The 20457-nt window shown below is 34.7% G+C and overlaps 2 protein-coding genes across 2 annotated transcripts; one reads left to right on the plus strand and one right to left on the minus strand.

Annotated features, from left to right (window-relative positions):
* Positions 1-6529: 6529 nt before the first annotated feature.
* Positions 6530-7241, minus strand: LOC148958822 (uncharacterized; the record flags this gene model as incomplete). The annotated part of the gene is made up of 2 exons (XM_089111195.1): positions 6530-6745; positions 7002-7241. Coding segments are annotated over 2 exons (456 nt in total), but the record flags the coding sequence as incomplete, so codon positions are not given.
* Positions 7240-19247, plus strand: LOC148958823 (uncharacterized). Its single transcript, XM_089111157.1, has 3 exons — positions 7240-7625; positions 10419-10475; positions 11327-19247. The coding sequence occupies exons 1-3, from the start codon at positions 7397-7399 to the stop codon at positions 11431-11433; spliced, it is 393 nt and encodes a 130-aa protein (XP_088967283.1). The 5' UTR covers positions 7240-7396; the 3' UTR covers positions 11434-19247.
* The last annotated feature ends 1210 nt before the right edge of the window (positions 19248-20457 follow it).

The following is a 20457-nucleotide window of genomic DNA, read 5'->3' on the forward strand; positions in this document are numbered from 1 at the left end:
GACATTTGTAGGCTTGATTACTTTATGATTTTTTTATAATTGCACTTAGCTGTTATTACAATATTACAGTCTTATTTTTATTTCGTTCTACTTTATTCTATTCTTGTTATATCCTACTGTTATTATTCAAACTTAAAATCGTCATTATAAACACGTCAATTTGGATAGATGGCTCGATAGTTCGCCCAAAGTTCTTTCCATGTGTCCATCAGCCTAAAATTGTTTAATTCTCATTGCTCTCTATAAAATATTGCGATTGACCATTCATTGTTATTTAGCCATATTAACTTGGATATTTTATATTTAGTATAATTATGTTAACCGGTATATTGTAATTAATCAATTTTATGTTGGAAAAAATATTTTGAGTTTAAGTTTCAAAAAGTTTTTTGGGAAATGGTTGAAGTAACAAACTCCCTTGATTTTATTTTATTGTGTGTAGGCCATCTTTAAAAAATAGAGACACTGTAAGTTGTCTGACGCTAAGAGGAAAAAAACCCATGCAAGTTCTAGAAAAATTTCTAATGAATTTGAAAATCGTAAATCAAATTGTATAATCGTATAATTATAATGAATTATATACCGTTGAGAATTCTGCATGATTTAAAGCCTAATGGAGAATTTAAAGCGTATATGTTTAGCTAATGTAACTTTACAAAACTGGTCTAAACTGTCTTTTGTTCTAAGGAGTCAGAAAATGTAATCTTTTAGTGACTTTACCAGAGATAAGGCGACATAGGCAGAAACCTCAGGATTGGTTTCTGTGTCAAGCCAAACTGTTACTTTCTTTAATGTCTGGCCCTGCAACTTTGAAACTGTTCTAGCATACATTAAGTAAAAATATTTTCAGCAGATTAAATTTCTGACAATAAACTGGGGCGGAAAAATTTTCGGACAAGCTTTTGGCATTTCAGACAAATTAAAATTTCAGACAAAATGTTGCCTGGTCTTTTGAATCTGGAAAGGAAAACTATGTCCAGTCATTGATTTACTAAAAATATTCATCTTCTGGATCGAAATCCCTTTTCAAAATCACTTTTCTAAAGTAAAAGAGGAAAGAAGCAGAATCACTAATATTCTTGTTTATGTTTATTTATGTGTTACTATTTCACAAAATTCATAAGCACTTTTGTTTGTTCAAACATTTAAATCTTCAAAAGGGTCTTCTAGCTCAAATTCAAGGATAATAGCTTCATCAATTCCGGCTATTTTGAATCCTTTTCATATCATATCACCAAAGTTGAGCATTTCATACAAGCCAAGGAGCCACCTAGCGAAAATAGGCTTCATTGCTTACGGCTTGAAAGGAACTTCAACCTCATAAACATCCCTTCCACTTTCAATTTGGGATGAGATTTCTTTCGCATACCTTTTTTAAAAACTCTTTAGTAGAGCCATTCACTGTGATGTCTAAGGGTTGGAACTGATCTGTCAAGTTTGCCGGAATGTAAACCAGTGCGCATCCATTGCTTTCAAGGTGATTTTGGTACCTTTGGGTTTTCTGACCCTTGAAGACATCAAAAATTAACAACGACATTTGCTCAGCAGGCAAATTAAGCTCGGCTTTCTTCTTTTCAATAACTTTTGTCAGATACTTTAAAGCTTTTTCTTTGTTGCTCCAATGATTCTAAGTGAATGTGAGATCAAATTCACCAGGAAAACTAACATCTTTTGGCAGGCATCTGTCAGTTTTGCCTTGGTAGATTAATTACATGGGAAAGAAGTGTCCGGACTTAGTGATAGTGAAAGTTCCAGTGATCTGCTTTTTTATGCCCTTGCCAACCAATGGTATACTGGAAGCGCCTTTTTTCATGGAGTGTATGATTTGAAACACAAATATACGGCAAAGGCGTCTGGTCAAAATTTAGTATCAATTCATCCGATACCTGGTATCTCGCTTGCAAAATTTTTATTCTTCGCTGGAAATCGAGCTTTCTTTCCTTCAGTATCCTTGGAGCCACAGGAATTCTTGCAGTTGTTGCCACCCTAGGAGATATTGTGCGGCCAATGACATCCACTCTATAGAGAATTTGATGTGCCCAATCTGCATTTAACGAGAGGGTTGATATTTTCTTAATTGCTGTAAAAGTGCAAACTTTACAACGTAAGACATGCAGTGGACACAAGAAAGAATGTTTTCTGCTTGTACTGTCCTATTGTTTCGTGTAGCAAGAGGCTGTTGATGACAAAAGTCTCCACAAAGTACAAGGATTGGCCGTCTAGACAAAACGTTGTTAGCTTGTAAAGCATGATGGAAAAGCTAACTTGGTATATTTCATCGATGAATATGACGTCATACAAATAAAGCATTGTGTTAATTGATGAAGACAGGGTAGCATGACATTTGAAAGAGAAGAGTCTATGAATCGCAAGTTACTTACTTTATCCTCATATAAATCTTTGTACGTACATGCCATAGTGCCGGCTGGCGTGGCAGCACAAGTTGGAAGATTATTCTCAATACAGAATTGAATACCTTGCTGAATTGTGTAAGATTTCCAGTTCAAGGTTTGCCAACTACTGAAGGAAAGCATTTCCAATCAATGGGGTTTTCAATGAAATTGCGATTGGTAAAAAGATATTGTTCTCGTTGTTCAACTATTTTCTTGAAATAATTGTTGATTGCCTGTTGATTGCCAGTTGATTGCCTCTCAAGTTTAAATCCTGATTAATATGAGCTTCAGGGAGTGTTGATTTGAAAGCACATGGAAGGATTTGTCGTCTATAAGAATTGTTAAGGTCTATCAAGCTTTCCACGAATGCAGAAATAGTTTTGAGAAAATATTCTTTGTGTCCATATATCTCCAAAGTTGCAGCAAGAAAAAACAGCCATCTGGGAAACAGGTTTGCATTAATAAATGCGCTTTATGAAAGTAAATAATTCGAAATGGTAGAGAATGATCAAGAGAAAGATTAATTTGCTCCAAAGTTCGATGAGCAAAATGTACAAGAAGGTACTGAAACAAATATCCAGGATTGAAAATTGATGCAAACTTCAATCCAACTAAAACAACTTTGTCTTTTTTATATTGAGTAGGAACAGCTTGAGTCCCGTCAGCAACACGTAACCATTGTGCTAAAGAAAAAGTCTCAAAATTTGAGGTCTGTGCATAAGATTTTAGCAATGTCTGATTATTTTGAACTGCTTCTGGTGACAACGGTAAAGGAAACTGTTTACCAGTGGCAATTGACCAAGAAAGTTTTTTGGACGTGAGCGGGACCCACTTTTTTGGTTCTGCTGTCTATGGACATGGCATACTTAAATGCTGTAGTACCTGGATTAGATGAAAATAGATGAAAAAAGGCGTCAGTGTGGAACGATTCTTTTGCTTTGGAAACAGAAGATGTTACATATTTCATGAGCATCTGCTTGCCATTAGAAGTCTGTACATCCATAGAAGATTTGAAGGTGGCCAGGACTGTATCTATATATGCACGCAGACCTAGTGCATGGGCAGAAGGAGGGTGCAATATTTTGAGAACGGGAACTTGACTGCTTTCGTCACCATGAGTGTCATTTTCGCTGATGGGCAAGCTTGACCTGTGAGCAGTTTGGCACTTCTTAACCAAATAGAAAAGAAGAAGATCATCATTGGGCAAATCTGCTTTTATATGTTGATAATCAATATACTTTATGTTTTTCAAACAGAGAAGGAAATGAATATGTACTGTGCCTCGATTTTGGAACTCAAAGCTATAGAAATAAATTAATTTGCTGTTTTTCCTCTTGTTATGATTGTATGAGAAAATATGATCTGCCCATTTTGAATCATTCGACCCAGAAAGATAGGGCCATACAATTTGTTCCAATAAATGAAGAAAATGTAAAGATTCGAAAAAAGGGAGATTTGTTGGCCCATATCCAGTCTCCTGACGAATGTCATCCAGTCATAGAGGTGTTGGAATAGACCATTCAGAGGGGGTTGGCACTAGATCATAGTCAGCTAACGTACATACATCTATGAAACCGAGGACTAGGTGGAATAAGATGGAGGTTATATGCAATGGCGGAGGTTTCTGACTTGATGAAACAATATATGACGGTTAACTGATGTTAGATCCAGTATGTATTAAATGCTTGGAAATTTTTGGATATTCTGCTACAGGAATCATGCTTAAGAGAAAAAAAAGTAAAAAGGAGGATACGCTGGGCAGGCTCTCTGACAGATTCTGTGAATCTTGCATCAATCGTCCGAATTTTAAAATAAATTTTTGTTAGACAGGCTCCGGTCCTGTTTTAAGATTTGGGGCACATATGCAAGTAAGAAATATTTAAAGGCAAAGCTCAGAATTTGACACAAAAGTAATAAACTCATTTTCGCTAATGCAAAATTAGTCAAACCCAAGCAGGTAGGATGTAGGATTAAGGATGATATGCATAATCCTTAATACGTTTGATACATAAGATAATGAATGGCATGTAGCTTCAAAACTTTTGACCCTTGAACTAGAGGCGTTGTTCATACTTGGAAAGATGATTTTGATTATTCAAAAGAAATAACGTTCAATTGGTCAAAGAGTATTGCCAATGATAGCGCAAAGTTTTTGGAATTATATTAGGCCAGCAGCATTGATTTTATGTTGCTTGATAATAATTATCAAATGACTTAGCTTTAAATGGCTAATAGAGATGTTGTCTTGTGGGGGAATTTAGACTTTGCTTTTAAATGCTAGCCTTAATTTCCTATAAATTGTTGTTACAAAATCTATTCAAGTTTAATTCAATGTTCACATCTATGACAAACAAATATATTGTTTGTTACAAGTGCAGCAGCTTGCTTTGCCGACCACTCTATGCATCTTGGCTGGTCATAATGGTAGCAATTGTGCTTCAAGCAAATGCAAAAAGTGCTGCACATGTACACTTCTTTCTTGCAAGGTGATGTTTTCTTAGAATGTGGGGAAAATGTTATGACTTTCTGCTCAAAGCATTGCAGCAAATGTTCTCGCATCTTGTCTTGATACCAGTTAAGGGAGTTAGGATCTTGTTCACTGCCAAGTGCAACAGCCTTTGCGATGCTGTAAAGTCCACAGTCACAGCCACATCTCTGAAGCTGCTGTAAAATGACAGTTACATCCAAATTAACATCATCTGTAGCCAAATGCTTGTACAAAGGGACAATCTAGCGTTTCAAAGCATCATTCAAACACTGCTTGAAGTTACTAAGTGACCTCCAATGTTATGACACCGAATTGTCTGATTTAATGCTGGGGCAACATTCACCTTCTTGAAATTACTCATTGCTGTAATGTTGTTAAGACCTACAAACATGGAGAATTATTAGTTAACAGTGCCTCAAATACTAACAATTAGAGTGAAAATGGCTCATAAGGCTTTGATATTCTGGCAAAAAAAGAGATTTTCAGCTATAGAAATGAAATAAAATGGACAATTGATAAATTATAGTAAAAATTATATTAAATTAATCAAAACCCATATTTAATTGTATTATATTATATTACAGATTATATTACAGATTATTTTAATAAAGTCTTATTTCCTCCGCTTACAAAAAATCTATTTATAACATTATTTGTGATACAATTTTGCAACTAACCTCCAACTCCAGTTCTCAAGTTCTTGATAAGCTGTTGTGCAGCATCCACATGTTCGTCTGACAGCTAACCAACTCATAGTCAAGCACAGCTTTAAGTTCACTGGTTAGCTTTATCCCATCAATCTCAACCCAGACATTGGTCTCCTTTGACTGTTCCGGGATCAATTCAACATTAATTCTTGTTATCTCTCTACATTGTCTACCTTTTCTTTTCTCATTTCTGCAGTTCAAACCCTTCTTTGAAATCTGTTATGTATTTTTTCGGCAGATGTAGTATTGAGTACCTTTTCCCTGATTTCTTTTTTGGTGAAAGTGTCTTTTGCCTTTTTTGATGCTTTCTTGTATATGACAAGATTTGATTTATCATTTTGTTGACATCAGTGAACACCTTTTTATCTTGAAGCAAATACAGCTGATCATGCAGCATCTTTAATGACTGCACACAGCTACTTCTTAGTCTGGACCGCTCATTTCTTCTTTTGATTGGGACCATTGTATTTTGTTTGACTATTTCAACTGGCTCTGTGATTTTTTGTGAATCCGGTTGAATTGGTGAGTTTTTAGTCGCTGGCAGCAAAACTTAGGTTTTCTCATGAGGACAGTTATCAGGATTGCTTGCATCAGCAGTGTGCTGATGGTCATCATTTGCTGGTTTCACAAATAAGGGTCAAGTGTAAATTGAGGGTTTTTTGTGAAGCTTGATCCAAGGGCCTCCCAGCCAATACATGGCATTTGTACCACGGCAATGATATGTATGCAAGGTAGTTTGTTTATCTTGTTATCCTTGCATTGACAGGAGGGTAGGTAATCTTCTGACCCCAACCAAACTTGATATTTCTCCTGACCACTTATTATAGTGAAGAGCTTCTCACTATTTTTGGTTACATTTGATGGCCCTATGTTGGAGCTCATCCTGTTCATCAGGTGATGGACAACACTTTTTGGCCGATTGTTTTTCGTTTTCAGTCTACCTACTTCTTGTAACTATCCGGCAAGAACTGGTTCAAAATTGTATGAACAAGATCTGAAATTGAGCTGTTTCTTCTGCTTTCCAGATATGATGTCTTAAGCCAATTGTTCTGTCGCTCTATGACATTATTTGTATAAATTGCTACACGCAGTGATTTGTCTCTGTAAAATCTGATTAATTTCTTAACCAAAAGGTAATTAATTAAATCCAACTGATGTTAGGTTTCGGCATATGCCTCTTAAATAACTGCATTCGTTTTAAGAAATCTAATTATTGTTTTTTAAAAGCCATATCTTGAAGTGAATTTTTCATTATCACTCGGCGTTATAAATATGATTTTTCAAACCCTATAACATGAACAACATATAGTTTGAGGGCTGTATGAGGGTAAATAACTCGAGGAAATGATTCAACCATTTAAATATATTGTCATTAAAAAGTCTTATTTCAGTAGTCTATCCAAACTATCCTACCGTTAAGTGAAGCTCGCAGAACTCAGAGAAATATTTGCACAGGTGCTCAGACTTGTTCCAAGGTTGGCTTTCTTGTAAAATACAAATGTTTCTTTCCAGCATGAATTTACTGCTGCTATTCGCATGACCACTAATGCCATGACTTCCTTTCGACAACCATTCGTTCCATGCTTTCTCATGATGAAAGGCACATATGTAATTGTGTGCCCCTATGGAGTGAAGATAAAAAGAATAGAAAAATTAATTATGATGGTGCTCTCTTTTGATATGAAGTCACTTCAGGAACCCGATATAAAAGGAACTCGTTATTGAGGCTGTTACTTGCTATCAGCTGATATCGCAGGCGAGTACGCCAATATTCTTTAGTTTAACTTTTTACACCAAGACAACAAACAATGCCAAATCGATGTGTTGTTGGGAAATGTGGGGCAGTATATAGCGATGGACTTTCGCTTCATAAATTTCCTAAAGACGAGAAGATAATTAAGTTATGGGTGAAGTTCGTCCAGTGCACAAAAAAGGACTTTATGAAACACTCGGTGTCTAGTTGCATTTGCAGCCTGCACTTCAACCCAGATTGCTTCAAAAAAACCCGGTTGCTGATTCTCTTGCCTTTGGCAAAAGGTAAGTTATATATATATATATTTCCAACTTATTGATGTAACGTCTGAATGTATAGTTATTTTGCACCTATTTCATCAAACTAAACATAAAATCATTTGAAATGATTCCTTGAAGGATTCCTACAAGGTTCTTAGCTGTCGGTTTCTGGTGTAATTTTATCGAAATAAGCACAAAATCATTTGAAATAAGCAACATGGAAAAGACACATAAGAACAACAACGCCTACTTGTACTCACATGGCATCAATTCTGATGCCAGTGAAGAAGGAGAATAGCCAGCAGCCATCGCAAAACCAAAAAGGGGCAGCAAACTATGTAGCTAATAAAACAAAATGGAAGATTGTCAAAAGTAGAATCATATGACTCTTGCAAACAAAATAATAACGAACAGGGTTTCAATCCTTCAATCGATAAAAAGGAAAGGAAAATGACGAAGAATAGTTTATAAAAACCCAGCGAGACAGAGGTTTTGGCTGGTAAACGTCTTCAAGGCCGAGCGGTGAGGATCCTTTGTCTCAGGCTCATTTGCATAATAGGAAGATTAGAATTTAGTAGATTGACCCAACTTTTCATCTTGGAATTCCTATTTGCCAGAAAATCAACACAAGACACATTCAGGCTCTTTGGTTATAGTACCACTCAACATCTTGAGATTATTAATGTTTAGTTTTGTCGACATTCAGGGAACTATAACATGTAACCAGCGTGGCATCCATCATTGCCTGGATCTTTATTGATTTTTAGTAGCTAAGGCTGCTTAATTAACTAAAACGTTTCTTCTTTTGAACAGATTTCACCCCAAATTTTCCACTTAAGCTTGTAAAAACCCTTACACCCACCGTTCGTGAGTGTAATAAATATAAACGAGTCATTGCCGTAGATAATAGGCCTTACTAAGCAATAAGAACGAAGGCTACCACACGTGCTTACAAAAAAAGAAAATAGCAGCCTAACAACACAAAGCCGCTGACCTAACAAAACCGCTGAACTAGCAAAGTCAACAAGTTAACAAGTTGTAGTTCAACCCAACGAATAGTCATAGTTCATAACAGTGATATCCTTGTGGCAATAGACCCTTTTCACAATCCCTTGTTTGGCCGTTTGACAACGAAGGTGTTTAATGGAATAGAGACAGTTGTTGTTTGGCATAAATCACATACGCTGCTTCCATGTAAAATATCTACAATTCTTTTAATTAAACCATTTAAACCAAGACAAGTTTTTGGAAATAGAGAATAAAGATGTTGAAATGGTAGAAGGTATTTCAAAGACGAGGAAAAGATCACTCGGTAGGCAATGGGTGTTATAACACCTTTTACAAAACTGATGGATCGCCATCCCACCTACATTTTCTCAGATTCTCACAAAAGAGCATCGGGAAGCTTGAGTGGTGTAACCTCATAAAACGAGCAGATGGACGTGACGGTATTAATGTTACACTGTCTACATTCCTTTGTGAGAAGCATTTTACTGGTGCGGACATCAGCAGGTATTCAAATCAGTGGCATCTGAAGAGTGGAGCTGTCCTTTCTTTGAATCTGTTCAGTAGCGTCAATTGGTTGCCAAGAGTATCCCGCAAAGCCCCAGCTGAGCATACTAGACAGGGAATTTTGCATAACATTCTAGCAAACTGGGTAACCGAAGTTTTTAAAGTTTAAATCATAAGAGTAAAGGCCACTGCTCATTCTAAGCCCTGGGAACAAACTGGCAAATGACAGGAAGTTGCGTTTCCGGGAGCATGAAACATGCACGGTCAGCAAAATTTCAACTTTCGAATTTTTCAAATCTGATGATATTATTGGAAAGAACATACAAAACTGAGCAAAAGATTTAAAAAGAGCAATGTGATCTGACCTATAAGCACAAAGTTATGGCTGTGGAAACTTTTCATTTTGTCAAACAACCTGCTTTCTCGAGTTTCCTGATAGTGCAGACGCATAGCAGTAGCATTGTGCATGTTATGATAACAGCATGAAGTTTGGTACAAGTATACAATCCGATATGCTGAATAAGATGAAGTTCATATCAAGCTTGAAAAAAAACCCCAAAAGCTATCTTTGTACTGGGGTACTGGTACCCAGTCCTCTTTCTGGTATAGCACTACAACCTTCTTAACATTGCAAGTTATAAAGCTGAAACTTTCTTCTGGCGTTACTTGACGTGCTGTACAAAATGGGATGCAAAAAAGATTTAAAAATTTCACAAAAGCAATTTTTAACTAAGGTTCCTGTACCCAGTCCAAAATTGGGTCTTGAACTGTAACTTTAAAACTATTCAAGTTGTGAGAAAACTTTTGCTGACGCTGTTTCACCAGTAGATTTGGTCTTTGCTTTGGTCTACAAGTTGATCTATATGTAAATGTGGGCTAATTCAAATCTTCTATGTAGCAAAAATGTAGAGCGTATCCCTGCTGTATTTCATGAAATGCTCTTATTTTTGTTACCAGGTGTGAAAGTTTGTTGTCAAACAAATGCAAATTAATCTACAGAATATGAAATCCCTCATTTCAATTTTAAAGATTTGAATCTTTTTTGCTTGGCTTGCAACTGTTCATGATATCCAGTTAGCTATAGGCCAAAATCTTTAATATTAAACCCTAAATCTACATAAAATTGAGCAATTTTCCCTATTGTCAAAGTAACAGTATCGTCATACTTTGTTTATCAATGTAGATCATTTAATTTGAATTTTGACTCTTGTTTTTTCTTGTTGTTTTGGCTCTTTTGATGTACGGAAACCTAATTTTTTTCTTCATTTTGCATTTCTTAATTTTACATTAAATCGGAAATTCTAGAACAAATGATGCTTGGCAATCTTCATGTAGAGGAGGGAGACAAAGAAATAAACGCAGGTGAGTTTACCTTTTTTGATTGTGTTTCATCAGTTATTTTCTATGAGATCAAATAGTGTCAGAGGATCATTCGAAAAGGTTTTATTGCACTTACTTTGAAGACAACTTTTCAAATAACTGTTCTTAGTTGATAATCAGTTCGCAAAATTGTCTGAGATTTGTGTAAGTCTGAGTTTTAAAGTTGCAACATTTCCTATAGCGGAGGAATATGCAGATTAATGCTGAAATAGTTGTCAAATACTATCACAGCTTAAATGAGTTTAAACATAATTACATTTCTGTACCATAAGTACATTTCTGCGCGAAATTGTCCTAAAATGCACTATTTTTGTTGCGAAATATACGTGAAAACATATAATGCTCTTCCTGCTGTGATGTTTTAGAGACGGCTATGGGGGAGGATGCAGAAGTAGAACCGAATAAAGCTATGTTTCTTGATGTATTAATAATTGTCATAAATTAAACAAGATGGTAGAGAAGTATTTTATATAATTGTCATATAAAATAATAATATATGTCTGCTATAGTTTGTCGCTATATATTCCTTTTACATTTTAGAAACCGTGATATATAATATTCTTTTGCACTATTAGATCATTATTGTCTCTACGATGGTTATTGAATCTTTTCCATCCTTTCTTGTAAAGGTTCCCGTACAGGATATAATGTGGCAATTTTCTTTGCTCATTATAGATCTATTTGGTAAATTTTAGTTGAAAAAGTTTCCTATCCTTGTTTCACAAAATAATAAACCATTATCACAAAAGGGATCATGATACAGCATGTATAAAAATCAAGGAAATATGTTAAGACAATATTTGTAAGTTGTAGTTATTTGTACGATTTTGCAGGGTCGGATGTGCGCAGTACATGGAAAGATGGAATTATTATCAATAATATAAATTGGAAAACGAGCAAAGGTGCATGTGGTGATACTACCATTCATAATAATTTTTAGAATGTTAAAATTATCAAAGCATACTCAAACAAAGAAGCATCAAAAATGTTATATAACCTCTCTCTTAGGGCCCTGTGACCTCTGTGTTTAATGATAGAAGTAATTTTAGATAGACCAAGCAGCGAGGTTTGTTTATCAAATTTCTCTTAAGATAGTGACAATTGATATAATATCATGTAGAATTGAAAGTGAACTTCCTTGTGTAGAAGTTTTGATTAATTTTTACTGCTGAGTTAAAGACAGGGTCTGATTAAAAAGTCATTTAGGCCATTTTCTACAACTGTTTGTTGATGTGACGCCTTTGTACAATAAGTTTAAATAACTCTGTATTATCCACCTTAAGTCAAAACAGAGTATTTGACATTTTCTCCTGATGTTGGCCCAACTCGATGCCATTAACTTGAATATCTTCATGCAATGATCTACGTTCACTAATTTCAGTTTCAGCATTTCTGAACTAAAACTTCCTTTGAAATTACATCAACAACTTTTGCAGATTTCTTTGCAGAATATCTTACATTTGAGAACTTTAGAAAGCGACAATAATTTCAGCTGTATGTGATTTAAAGTTTATTTACCAATGAAAATGATAATGTTGCGAAGATAAATGCTAATTTATCAATGAAAATCTTATGCTATGCTATCTCTTTCCATTTTTCCTTATAGCTAAAGTAGGTGCAAATTTTTTGGCCAACTGTCGCTGAAGAAAATGAAGGGTGGGGAAATTGTTTCTGGAAGGCAACCTTCAAGCCTCAGACAGTGCATGAATCCATTGGTTGTAAATTCTGCTTACATCAGACTGTTCTACACCAAAACGTAATGCAAGATCTGCATTCAAAAGACCCAATTTTAATTTCATCAAAATTAACAGCAAATGATCATCTTTTGTGATCTTGGTGCACTTGTTAATCTTTTTCAAGGCAATAAGAGATAGCACCCATTGAAACACAGCAGTATTTGGCAAACCAGTGTAAAGGTTTATGAGTTTATCACTGCTACTAATCCTGAGGCACCAAGATATCTAATAGACTTGAGACCATATTGAAGACAGTTTTTTTTAATCATGTATAGGTCACCTTTACTGGCCTGTCTTGTGTAATACTGATGAACAGATGAATTAAGTAGGAAAAAGTCATGAAAGCAAGTAGGTGAAGTTTTATTAACAGAATCAAAAAAAAATTAATAATCGAAGTTCAAAAAGTTAAAAAAGTTTTAAAAGTTTAAGATAATTGAAGATTGGAAGAGAAGGAGACGTGCGAGACTCAAATGAGATGGCTCTGACAGCTTTCTTCTGTAATTTGAAAATTGGATCAATGTATGATGCATATGTTTCACCCCAAACAATCAGACCATATTGTAGGAAGGACAGAAACAAAGCATTGTACAAGCAAACTAGGACATCTAATGGAAGTAAGTTTCTAATTTTGAAAAACATCCCACATGTTCTAGCTAGTTTTTTAGAGAGTTCATTGAGTTGATATTTCCAGCAAAGATGCTCATCCAAGTTTTAATCTTTTAATCTGTTTCTTCCCTATTTTGATATCGGGACCAAAAGGAACATTAGAAGATGAAGAATGAAAGATGATGTAGTTGGTCTTATCAATGTTTAATTATAGTTTATTTGCATCAAGCCATTTCTTTACTAATCTCAGCTCTTTGTTGACAATCTTCATCGAATTAGTTAAATCTTTGGGTTCATAGTAGATGTTTGTGTCATCAGCAAAGAGATAAAAAGTAAGTCTCTTAGAAGCATTGGGTAGATCATTGATATAGATAAGGAAAAGTAATGGACCCAGTGCAGAACCTTGTGGAACACCGCAAGTAATTGAAAGTAAGTCAGAGTTATTTCCATTTAACAGAAACATATTGCTCTCTATCAGATAGATATGATCTAAACCACTGAAGGGCACATCCACGTATACCATAATGTTCCAATTTTGAAAGCAAAATTTTATGATTAACTGTATCAAAGGTCTTTTGCAAATCAATAAAAATACCACAACCAAGTCTTTTGTTATCAAGTGTATTTCTTATAGCTTCTGTTAAACTCACAAGGGCATGATCAATTGAGTGGTTTTCTTGAAATCAAAATTGTAAAGAATAAAGAATATTATGGATTTCAAGGAATCTATAAAGTCGTCTATACATTAGCTTCTCAAATATCTTGCTGAAAATTGGTAGAAGAGAAATTGGCCGGTAATTTGAAGGGAGCTCGGGATTTCCTTTTTTGAAAAGAGAAATAACCTTGGCAATTTTGAGTTTATCAGGGAAAATTCCAGACTGGAAGGTCTCATTAACAAGAAGAGCAAGGAGTGGTGAAACAGAGTGTCCAAGAACTGTAAGTAATTTTATTGGTATACTATTAGAGCCTACAGATTTGGAAGGATTTAAAATATTGATTAGATCATTAACTTTTAAGGAACTGGAGAAAGGAAAAATGAATTACAGGCTCTATTAGATAAATATTCAAGAGGAGATTTTGGAGTTAGCGGTTTTGTCTTTGTTATACCATCAGCAACATTGACATAAAAGTTATTAAAAATGTTAGACATTTTAGAGGGGTCTCAATTTAAGTTTTCATCTTTACCTTTGATTTTGTTAATCGAGCAAGAAGTAGAGGACTTATGAGAAATTATTGTCTTGATACCTGACCACATTTTTTTCATATTTTGACTATTGATAGATAAATATTTATGAAAATACCTTGCTTTACTCTCTTTTATATCATTGGATAGACGGTTCCTAAACTTCTTATACAACTTGAGGTCTTCAGGGGTATGGTGCTTTTTTATTTTCCGCAGAATTCGGCCCCGGATACTCATCATCTTCAGTATTCTATTATTTATCCATGGTTGATCCTTGAGTTTCATTTCCTTTCTTTCTAATTAATTGGAGCATGCTTATTTGTCAAGGTATTAAGATCTTTCAAAAATCTATCAAACTTACTGTTCACATCCAAGTCACTGTTTTCTAGGTAAGTAAAGTCAATTTGATTAAAATCCTCAAAAAAATTTATCTTCCTCAAAACTGGATTAATCATATTTGAATGATTCAGATTTACCACAATTTACATGTGTTAATGGTCTGTTAATAAACTGGGGAAAATGGTCTGTGATTTGCATTAAAATATTTCCACTTGTCACATTAGCATTGGCAGCATTAGTATATATGTTATCAATGATTGATGCTCTATGTTCAGAAACTCTAGTTGGATGAAGAATGCAAGTGAGAAGGCAGTGTGAAAAGAAGTTGTTGACAAAGTCACTTGTTTGTGTATGGGAAGCAAAATCTAGAAAATTGATATTGAAATCACCCATAATAAATAAAAGCTTATTTGATGATCAGTTTGAAAGTATATTTTGAAAATGAGTTGTGAGGTTATCAATACTTGAACTTGGATGTCTGTAGACACAGCAAATAAGGAAATTTTTGCCATTCTTGTTTTCAATTTCAACCCATACAGTTTCAAAATCCTCTGTACAAGAATCCAAGTCAATTCTTGGCTTTGAAGTAAGAGAGTCTTTGATATACAAACCAACACCTCCATTTAGAGAAAGAGATGAAGTTTTGAAAAAGGTATAGCCAAGAATATGAACATTAGATGAAATGGGATTGTCATTAGAATGCTATATTTCAGACAATCCTATCACATCAAGATTCAAATTAGTGTGAGCAGCTAAGGAAACTAATTCATCATGATGAAGGGATAGACTTCTTATATTAGGGTGAAGGATAGAGAAGTCACGAGAGGATAACTGTAAAGAAGAAAATTCAGGCAGAGTGAAAAAGCGAGATTCAATATTCTGAGGCATATGTTCATCAATATAATAATCACTAAGATTAGGCAAGTGAATAAGGTTAGAAGTAATTTCAAAGGAGGGTGCTGAGTCAATGAATGAGGGTAGATCAAAATTATTAAATCCTAGGATTTCTTCATTTGATAAAAAGCCAAACGGAAAAATATCAATAGAACATTTTGTGCAAAACCAAGAAACTTCATCAGGTTCTTTTTCAAGTTCTTTGTATTCTGAAGCAGAAGTGTCATTGCATTTCATATGAACATAGAAATTGCAGTTATCACAAAAGAATGCCTTTTGGTTGACATGTATATTTTTGTGGCAAATACCATATGAATCATTAGCTTTATTTGTCATACTTCAAATTTTGTTATGGTATCTATGGTGCCAATAATTTTGTCTGAACACTGAGCCTGAGAGAAAAATTATGCATTCATTAATGAGAACATAAATAATAAGTAACACAACAAACTTTATGAGTTGAGTCAGTAAATGAGACTGCAGCAGAAAGTGTCAAATGATATTTCTGCATCACTGTCTGGAGGCTTTTTATTCTGATTCCCTGTTGGGTCTTGGTTTTGTCTCCAAGAACTAAATCGACCCTCTTTGATCACCAGTTTGTCCATTACAAAATAGGCTACCTTGCACGTGCAGCTATCAACTTATCTTTCTGCAAAGCTCGTTTTTCTAAAGTGCGTTTGGCATAGTCAGGGAAAAACTTTACTCCTACGGGTTTGAGTGACCTTGCTTTTCTTAGGATTGACTCTTTATCTTTCCATTTGCAAAATTTAGCCACAATTGGCCTTGGCTGATTTGCATACCATGGATTCTTATTTCCACTCTTTATCCTGTGACATCTTTCTATCTCAAAGTTTTGTTCAAGATGAAGCTTATCCTTCAGCGCCTTTCTCACAACATCTTCTATGTCATCCCAAGTTTTCTCCTCATCTTTATTTTCTGCGATACCAAGAATATTTATGTTGCTCCGACGGCTTTGGTTTTCTATGTATTCTAATTGCGATTAAACATTCTTTGCATGGTCATTGATCATGTTAAGATTGTCAGTTTGTAGTGCAATTTTTGCATCCAAGATGTCAGCTTTATTCCGCTCTTCATCGACCTGAGCTTGTGTGAATTGCAAACTGACCTTGAGATCGTTAATTTCCGTTTTAACTGATTTAAGTTCATCTTTTACATCCTGAATTAACATGACAAACGTTGATTTAAATGCGTCAGCTTGATTCTGGATGAGCATTTTCACAACTTCTAAAGTGACAGTGTCTTGAGCCATGAATTGAAAGCGAATTTAGGCCCACGTGTGTGGTCAAAGCTGACTAAAACTCAAAAACAAAATGATGTTTATTCATGCAAAGATGTATTCTTCCATGAATTTGAAAGTTACTAGAACTGAAATTTATTTTATTAAAACATACTGGTCGCAAAAAATGATACTAAACCTTAAATAATGAATGTGTCATGCGAGCGGTAATCACACTCGTCATGATGCTGTCATGATAAACGTCCAATGTATTACGATCATTACCCAAATAAGTTAGCTGAAATCCGGCATGTAGATCTCAGTGAAAAGGAATTTCCTTAGAAATTCATAGCGTTAGTTTCCGACAAATAAACTTGCACTGAGATTCAGGGTGCAAATTTCTGTAAGAGGAAGTTTATTTGAAATTTGTAGTGTAAATATCTGATTGGGAAACTTGTTATACACGTGGAAATTTCGGCAAGTAAAAACTAGATGAAACTGAAGCATTTCTTGTTGTGGTCCCTGCTCTGTTTGGCCTAAGCCTTGCTACAATTTGAATATCAAATAAACTTTATCGTGAATATCAACATTGTCTTTTATCATGCCCATTTCATAGTGATTTATTTTTTCCAAGATGCTGCTACTGAAAAGCTAGGGATTTAGTGCCCCCTTGAATCATGCATGCATTGGACGTGGAAGATATTCCAAGGGCCAGCCCTTCCATCAAAAACTTTCTGACATCTCTGAGAAATGATTTCAAAGTCTCTAGAATCAAGGTGGAATCTTTGCATTCTTGCCTTCAACTAAGAGACAAGGTAGGCGAAGTCTATAGATATGTATATAAACCGTATACTTTTCAAGTTTAGGCATCTTCTGTGTCAATAAATGATCCGAATCCTCCTATTTCTTTTTTTAAATTAAGGGAATTTTTGTCTGAAAATATTTTATCTTGAATATTCTGTACTGAAATTTACAAGTATAAACACAAAATATTGCTAATCCTGTTTTGTTTAAGAGGTAATATTGTTCAGAATATTTGCTTTTCAATTTGGATGTTCTTGACATTGACCTTACTGTTCTTGTGTAATCTTATTTTAATTCGATAATTTTTACATATAGCTAACAATATATACATCATTTAAAAATATACAAGTTAACTAATCAAAATCGAATATACAGAACAAATAAATAAAATAAATATTTTCTAAATAATACAATTAAGTTGGTAGGCAAGCACAAGCACTACATTTGCAGTTGGGACCGTCCCATTTTTTTATTAAAACCTTAAAACTTTTCGGATTTTCTGCCGATTTTAGTTCATTCGGTAGGCCATTCCAAATCTGTGGCCCAATGGACTTGAGACTCTTGGACCCGAAAGTTGTTTGATTAGGCCTAAAATGTGCTAAATTATTTGGATTTCTTGAAGAATAAATTGAAGAACGTAATTCAAAAATGCTCTGCATAAATGGTGGATTCAAATGATTCAGTGTTTTAAATATTTCAATGCAAAGGAGTCTTTAGCCGGCAACATGCATCGTGCTTTTACTTGATCTCGAAAGCAAATCATCATACGAACTTGTATGATCATTATAAAGAAATCTTAGAGCACGTTATTGTAATTTTTCTTTTTTTGCAATGATTTGGAAGATGAGAAACACCAAACCAAAGGACAATAGTCAAAATTAGAATATACGAAACTCTGAACAAGGATCTTTTTCTCCTGAAAGCCAATGAATGTCTTTAATCTTTCTAGAACAATTAATTGCGTTGCAGCCTTTTGCAAAGATTCGAAATATGTTGGTCGAAATCAAGTCTATAATCCAAAGTGACTCCTAAAAGTTTCACAGTCTCCTTAGATTTGATTATTTTACCGTTAATGTTAATTTGTTCTCCACTAGTATTTGTTTGGTTTTTCCTAAGCAGTAAAACATGGAATTTTTCAGGATTAGCAATCATTTCATTTTGTTCTAGCCAAGCTAGAGCAACTCCAGATTCTTTTTCCATATATTGATAAGATCGGGTATACTTTTAGAGAAATAAGCAAGAGTATTGTCGTCAGCATAGTTATAGAGAGTTGCCTGTTTTATGAAAAGAAACAAATCATTTACATAAAAGGTAAACAGGATTGGGCCCAGCACAGATCCTTAGGGTACACCAGAAATAACCTCTAGGAAGGAACTGTAAGTATTGTTTATCCGAATGCTTTGTTTACGTTGCTTGAGATAAGAATAGGTAAGGACAAGCGCATCTTCATCAAATCCGTATGCATGTAGTTTGGCAATGAGCAAGTCATGTGGAATGCAATCAAAAGCTTTAGAAAGATCCATCAGGACTGCACCTAGGAGGTAATCGTTGTCGAGGTTAGACCTCCAATCTTCAATCATTCATATTAATACATGATGGGTGCCGTAAGCTCGTCTATAGGCCGCAATGAAAACAGAAAGTGTGTTATCTAAGTGTTGATTAATGTTAATTATTGCTTGGTGACATAACTTGCAAAAAGCGTTTTGTGATCCATCAAAAGTTTGTTTAACCCATGAATATTTGTCTCGTGGTCCTCGTACGAAGTTTTCCATTTAGACATGATTGCAAGAGAACAAGAAACAGGGACAATAACCCTATGCTAAAGGCTGGTTTTCAAATATCGTAATTCGTCGGCGATGATTACATCGCACCAGGGATAGACATGTTATTACACTTCACACATCATGTTCTGCCTTAAAAAGGAAACCTGAAAGTCTCAGAGAAATGGACTAAAATTGAAACAGCTGTTAACCGAAATATCTGTTAAAAATTCAAATGCTCAAAAAATTTTGAGAATTTTTCATATAAATCCCAAATAAGCCAAATATTTGGCCAAATCCAAATCATATTTTGAAAGCCAAACACGTTTTCATAAATCAAAATTTCTAGAATTTGGATTAGAAAAATCCAAACTGGCAACCCTGAATCTGTGTTCTTCTGAGTAACGCCCAACTTTCTAACCTGAGCGATTCTAGTATTTAATTAAATTTAGTCTGGGGGACGCTTTTTTAGCTTCTCTAGAAGGTAAAATTTCAAAAATTTTCTTACGCATCGGACCCAACCATGGTGGGTCCTCTTACGCCAGTAAACTTTATTCTTAGCTCCCAAGGTTCAATTTCTTGGGGCCGTCTCTGAAAAATGTTATCCATCCAATCATACACACAAGTCAATGTACTAAGGAATATCTGTAAATTCCTTCTATAGAGGAGAAAGTATTGAGAAATCCAAAAATATTGACTTTTGTTTTTAAAGTAATTTGCTCCTCAACTGTTTCCATAACACGTACCATAAATTCCTTGTGGTGCCATGAACCACTGCATACTTTATATTCATTCGCTTTGCTGACCCCCCAATTCACATGATAGATGTACGGCCCTGGACTGGAAAGTCTGTTGATTTATGTTTTTGTCTATATTGTTTCAAAAATTCTTGAAATTACTTGTGCCTGAACTGAAAAACCCCATGGGTCCCAAGCTGCCTCCATTATGCCACCTTTATCTCTTTATTCATTGCAATATTTTGCATGGCAAACATTGTCAATTTAGCTAAACCAGAGAATTTAAAATTTTTGTAAATGGTTTAGTTTTCATTTTCATCAGCAATCAACATCTGTGCAGTTGTACAAATGAACATACATCATGAAATTAAATGTGAAAATTCTCAAAAGTTATACATAAACATGATGCATATATTGTTTTTTATGTTTAAGGTATCATGGATTTTGACACAACAAGTCCCTTTAAATACACCCACTTCACGTAAAAATTCTTAAAAACCCTTATATGTATTGATATATGGAAATTGATATTATATTGTGTAGATGCTATCAGGAGTTTATTGCCCATCAGCTGTTTGAAGTTTTTAATAATTGATATGTAACCACTTCATTGTTACCATATTGTAGAAACAAGTTAGCACATTGATTGAAGGTGGAATGGAAATTTC

Source organism: Rhopilema esculentum, chromosome 11 (genome assembly GCF_057945365.1).
Source record: "Rhopilema esculentum isolate cy_ngs chromosome 11, ASM5794536v1, whole genome shotgun sequence".
NCBI classification, from domain to species: domain Eukaryota; kingdom Metazoa; phylum Cnidaria; class Scyphozoa; order Rhizostomeae; family Rhizostomatidae; genus Rhopilema; species Rhopilema esculentum.

Bases quoted from the DNA above. Each gene is read 5' to 3' on its own strand.
- LOC148958823 (XM_089111157.1), top strand. From the start codon at position 7,397: ATGCCAAATCGATGTGTTGTTGGGAAATGTGGGGCAGTATATAGCGAT. The intron at 7,626-10,418 runs GTAAGTTATATA...CGGAAATTCTAG, and splicing joins TCTCTTGCCTTTGGCAAAAG to AACAAATGATGCTTGGCAAT. The intron at 10,476-11,326 runs GTGAGTTTACCT...ACGATTTTGCAG, and splicing joins AGACAAAGAAATAAACGCAG to GGTCGGATGTGCGCAGTACA.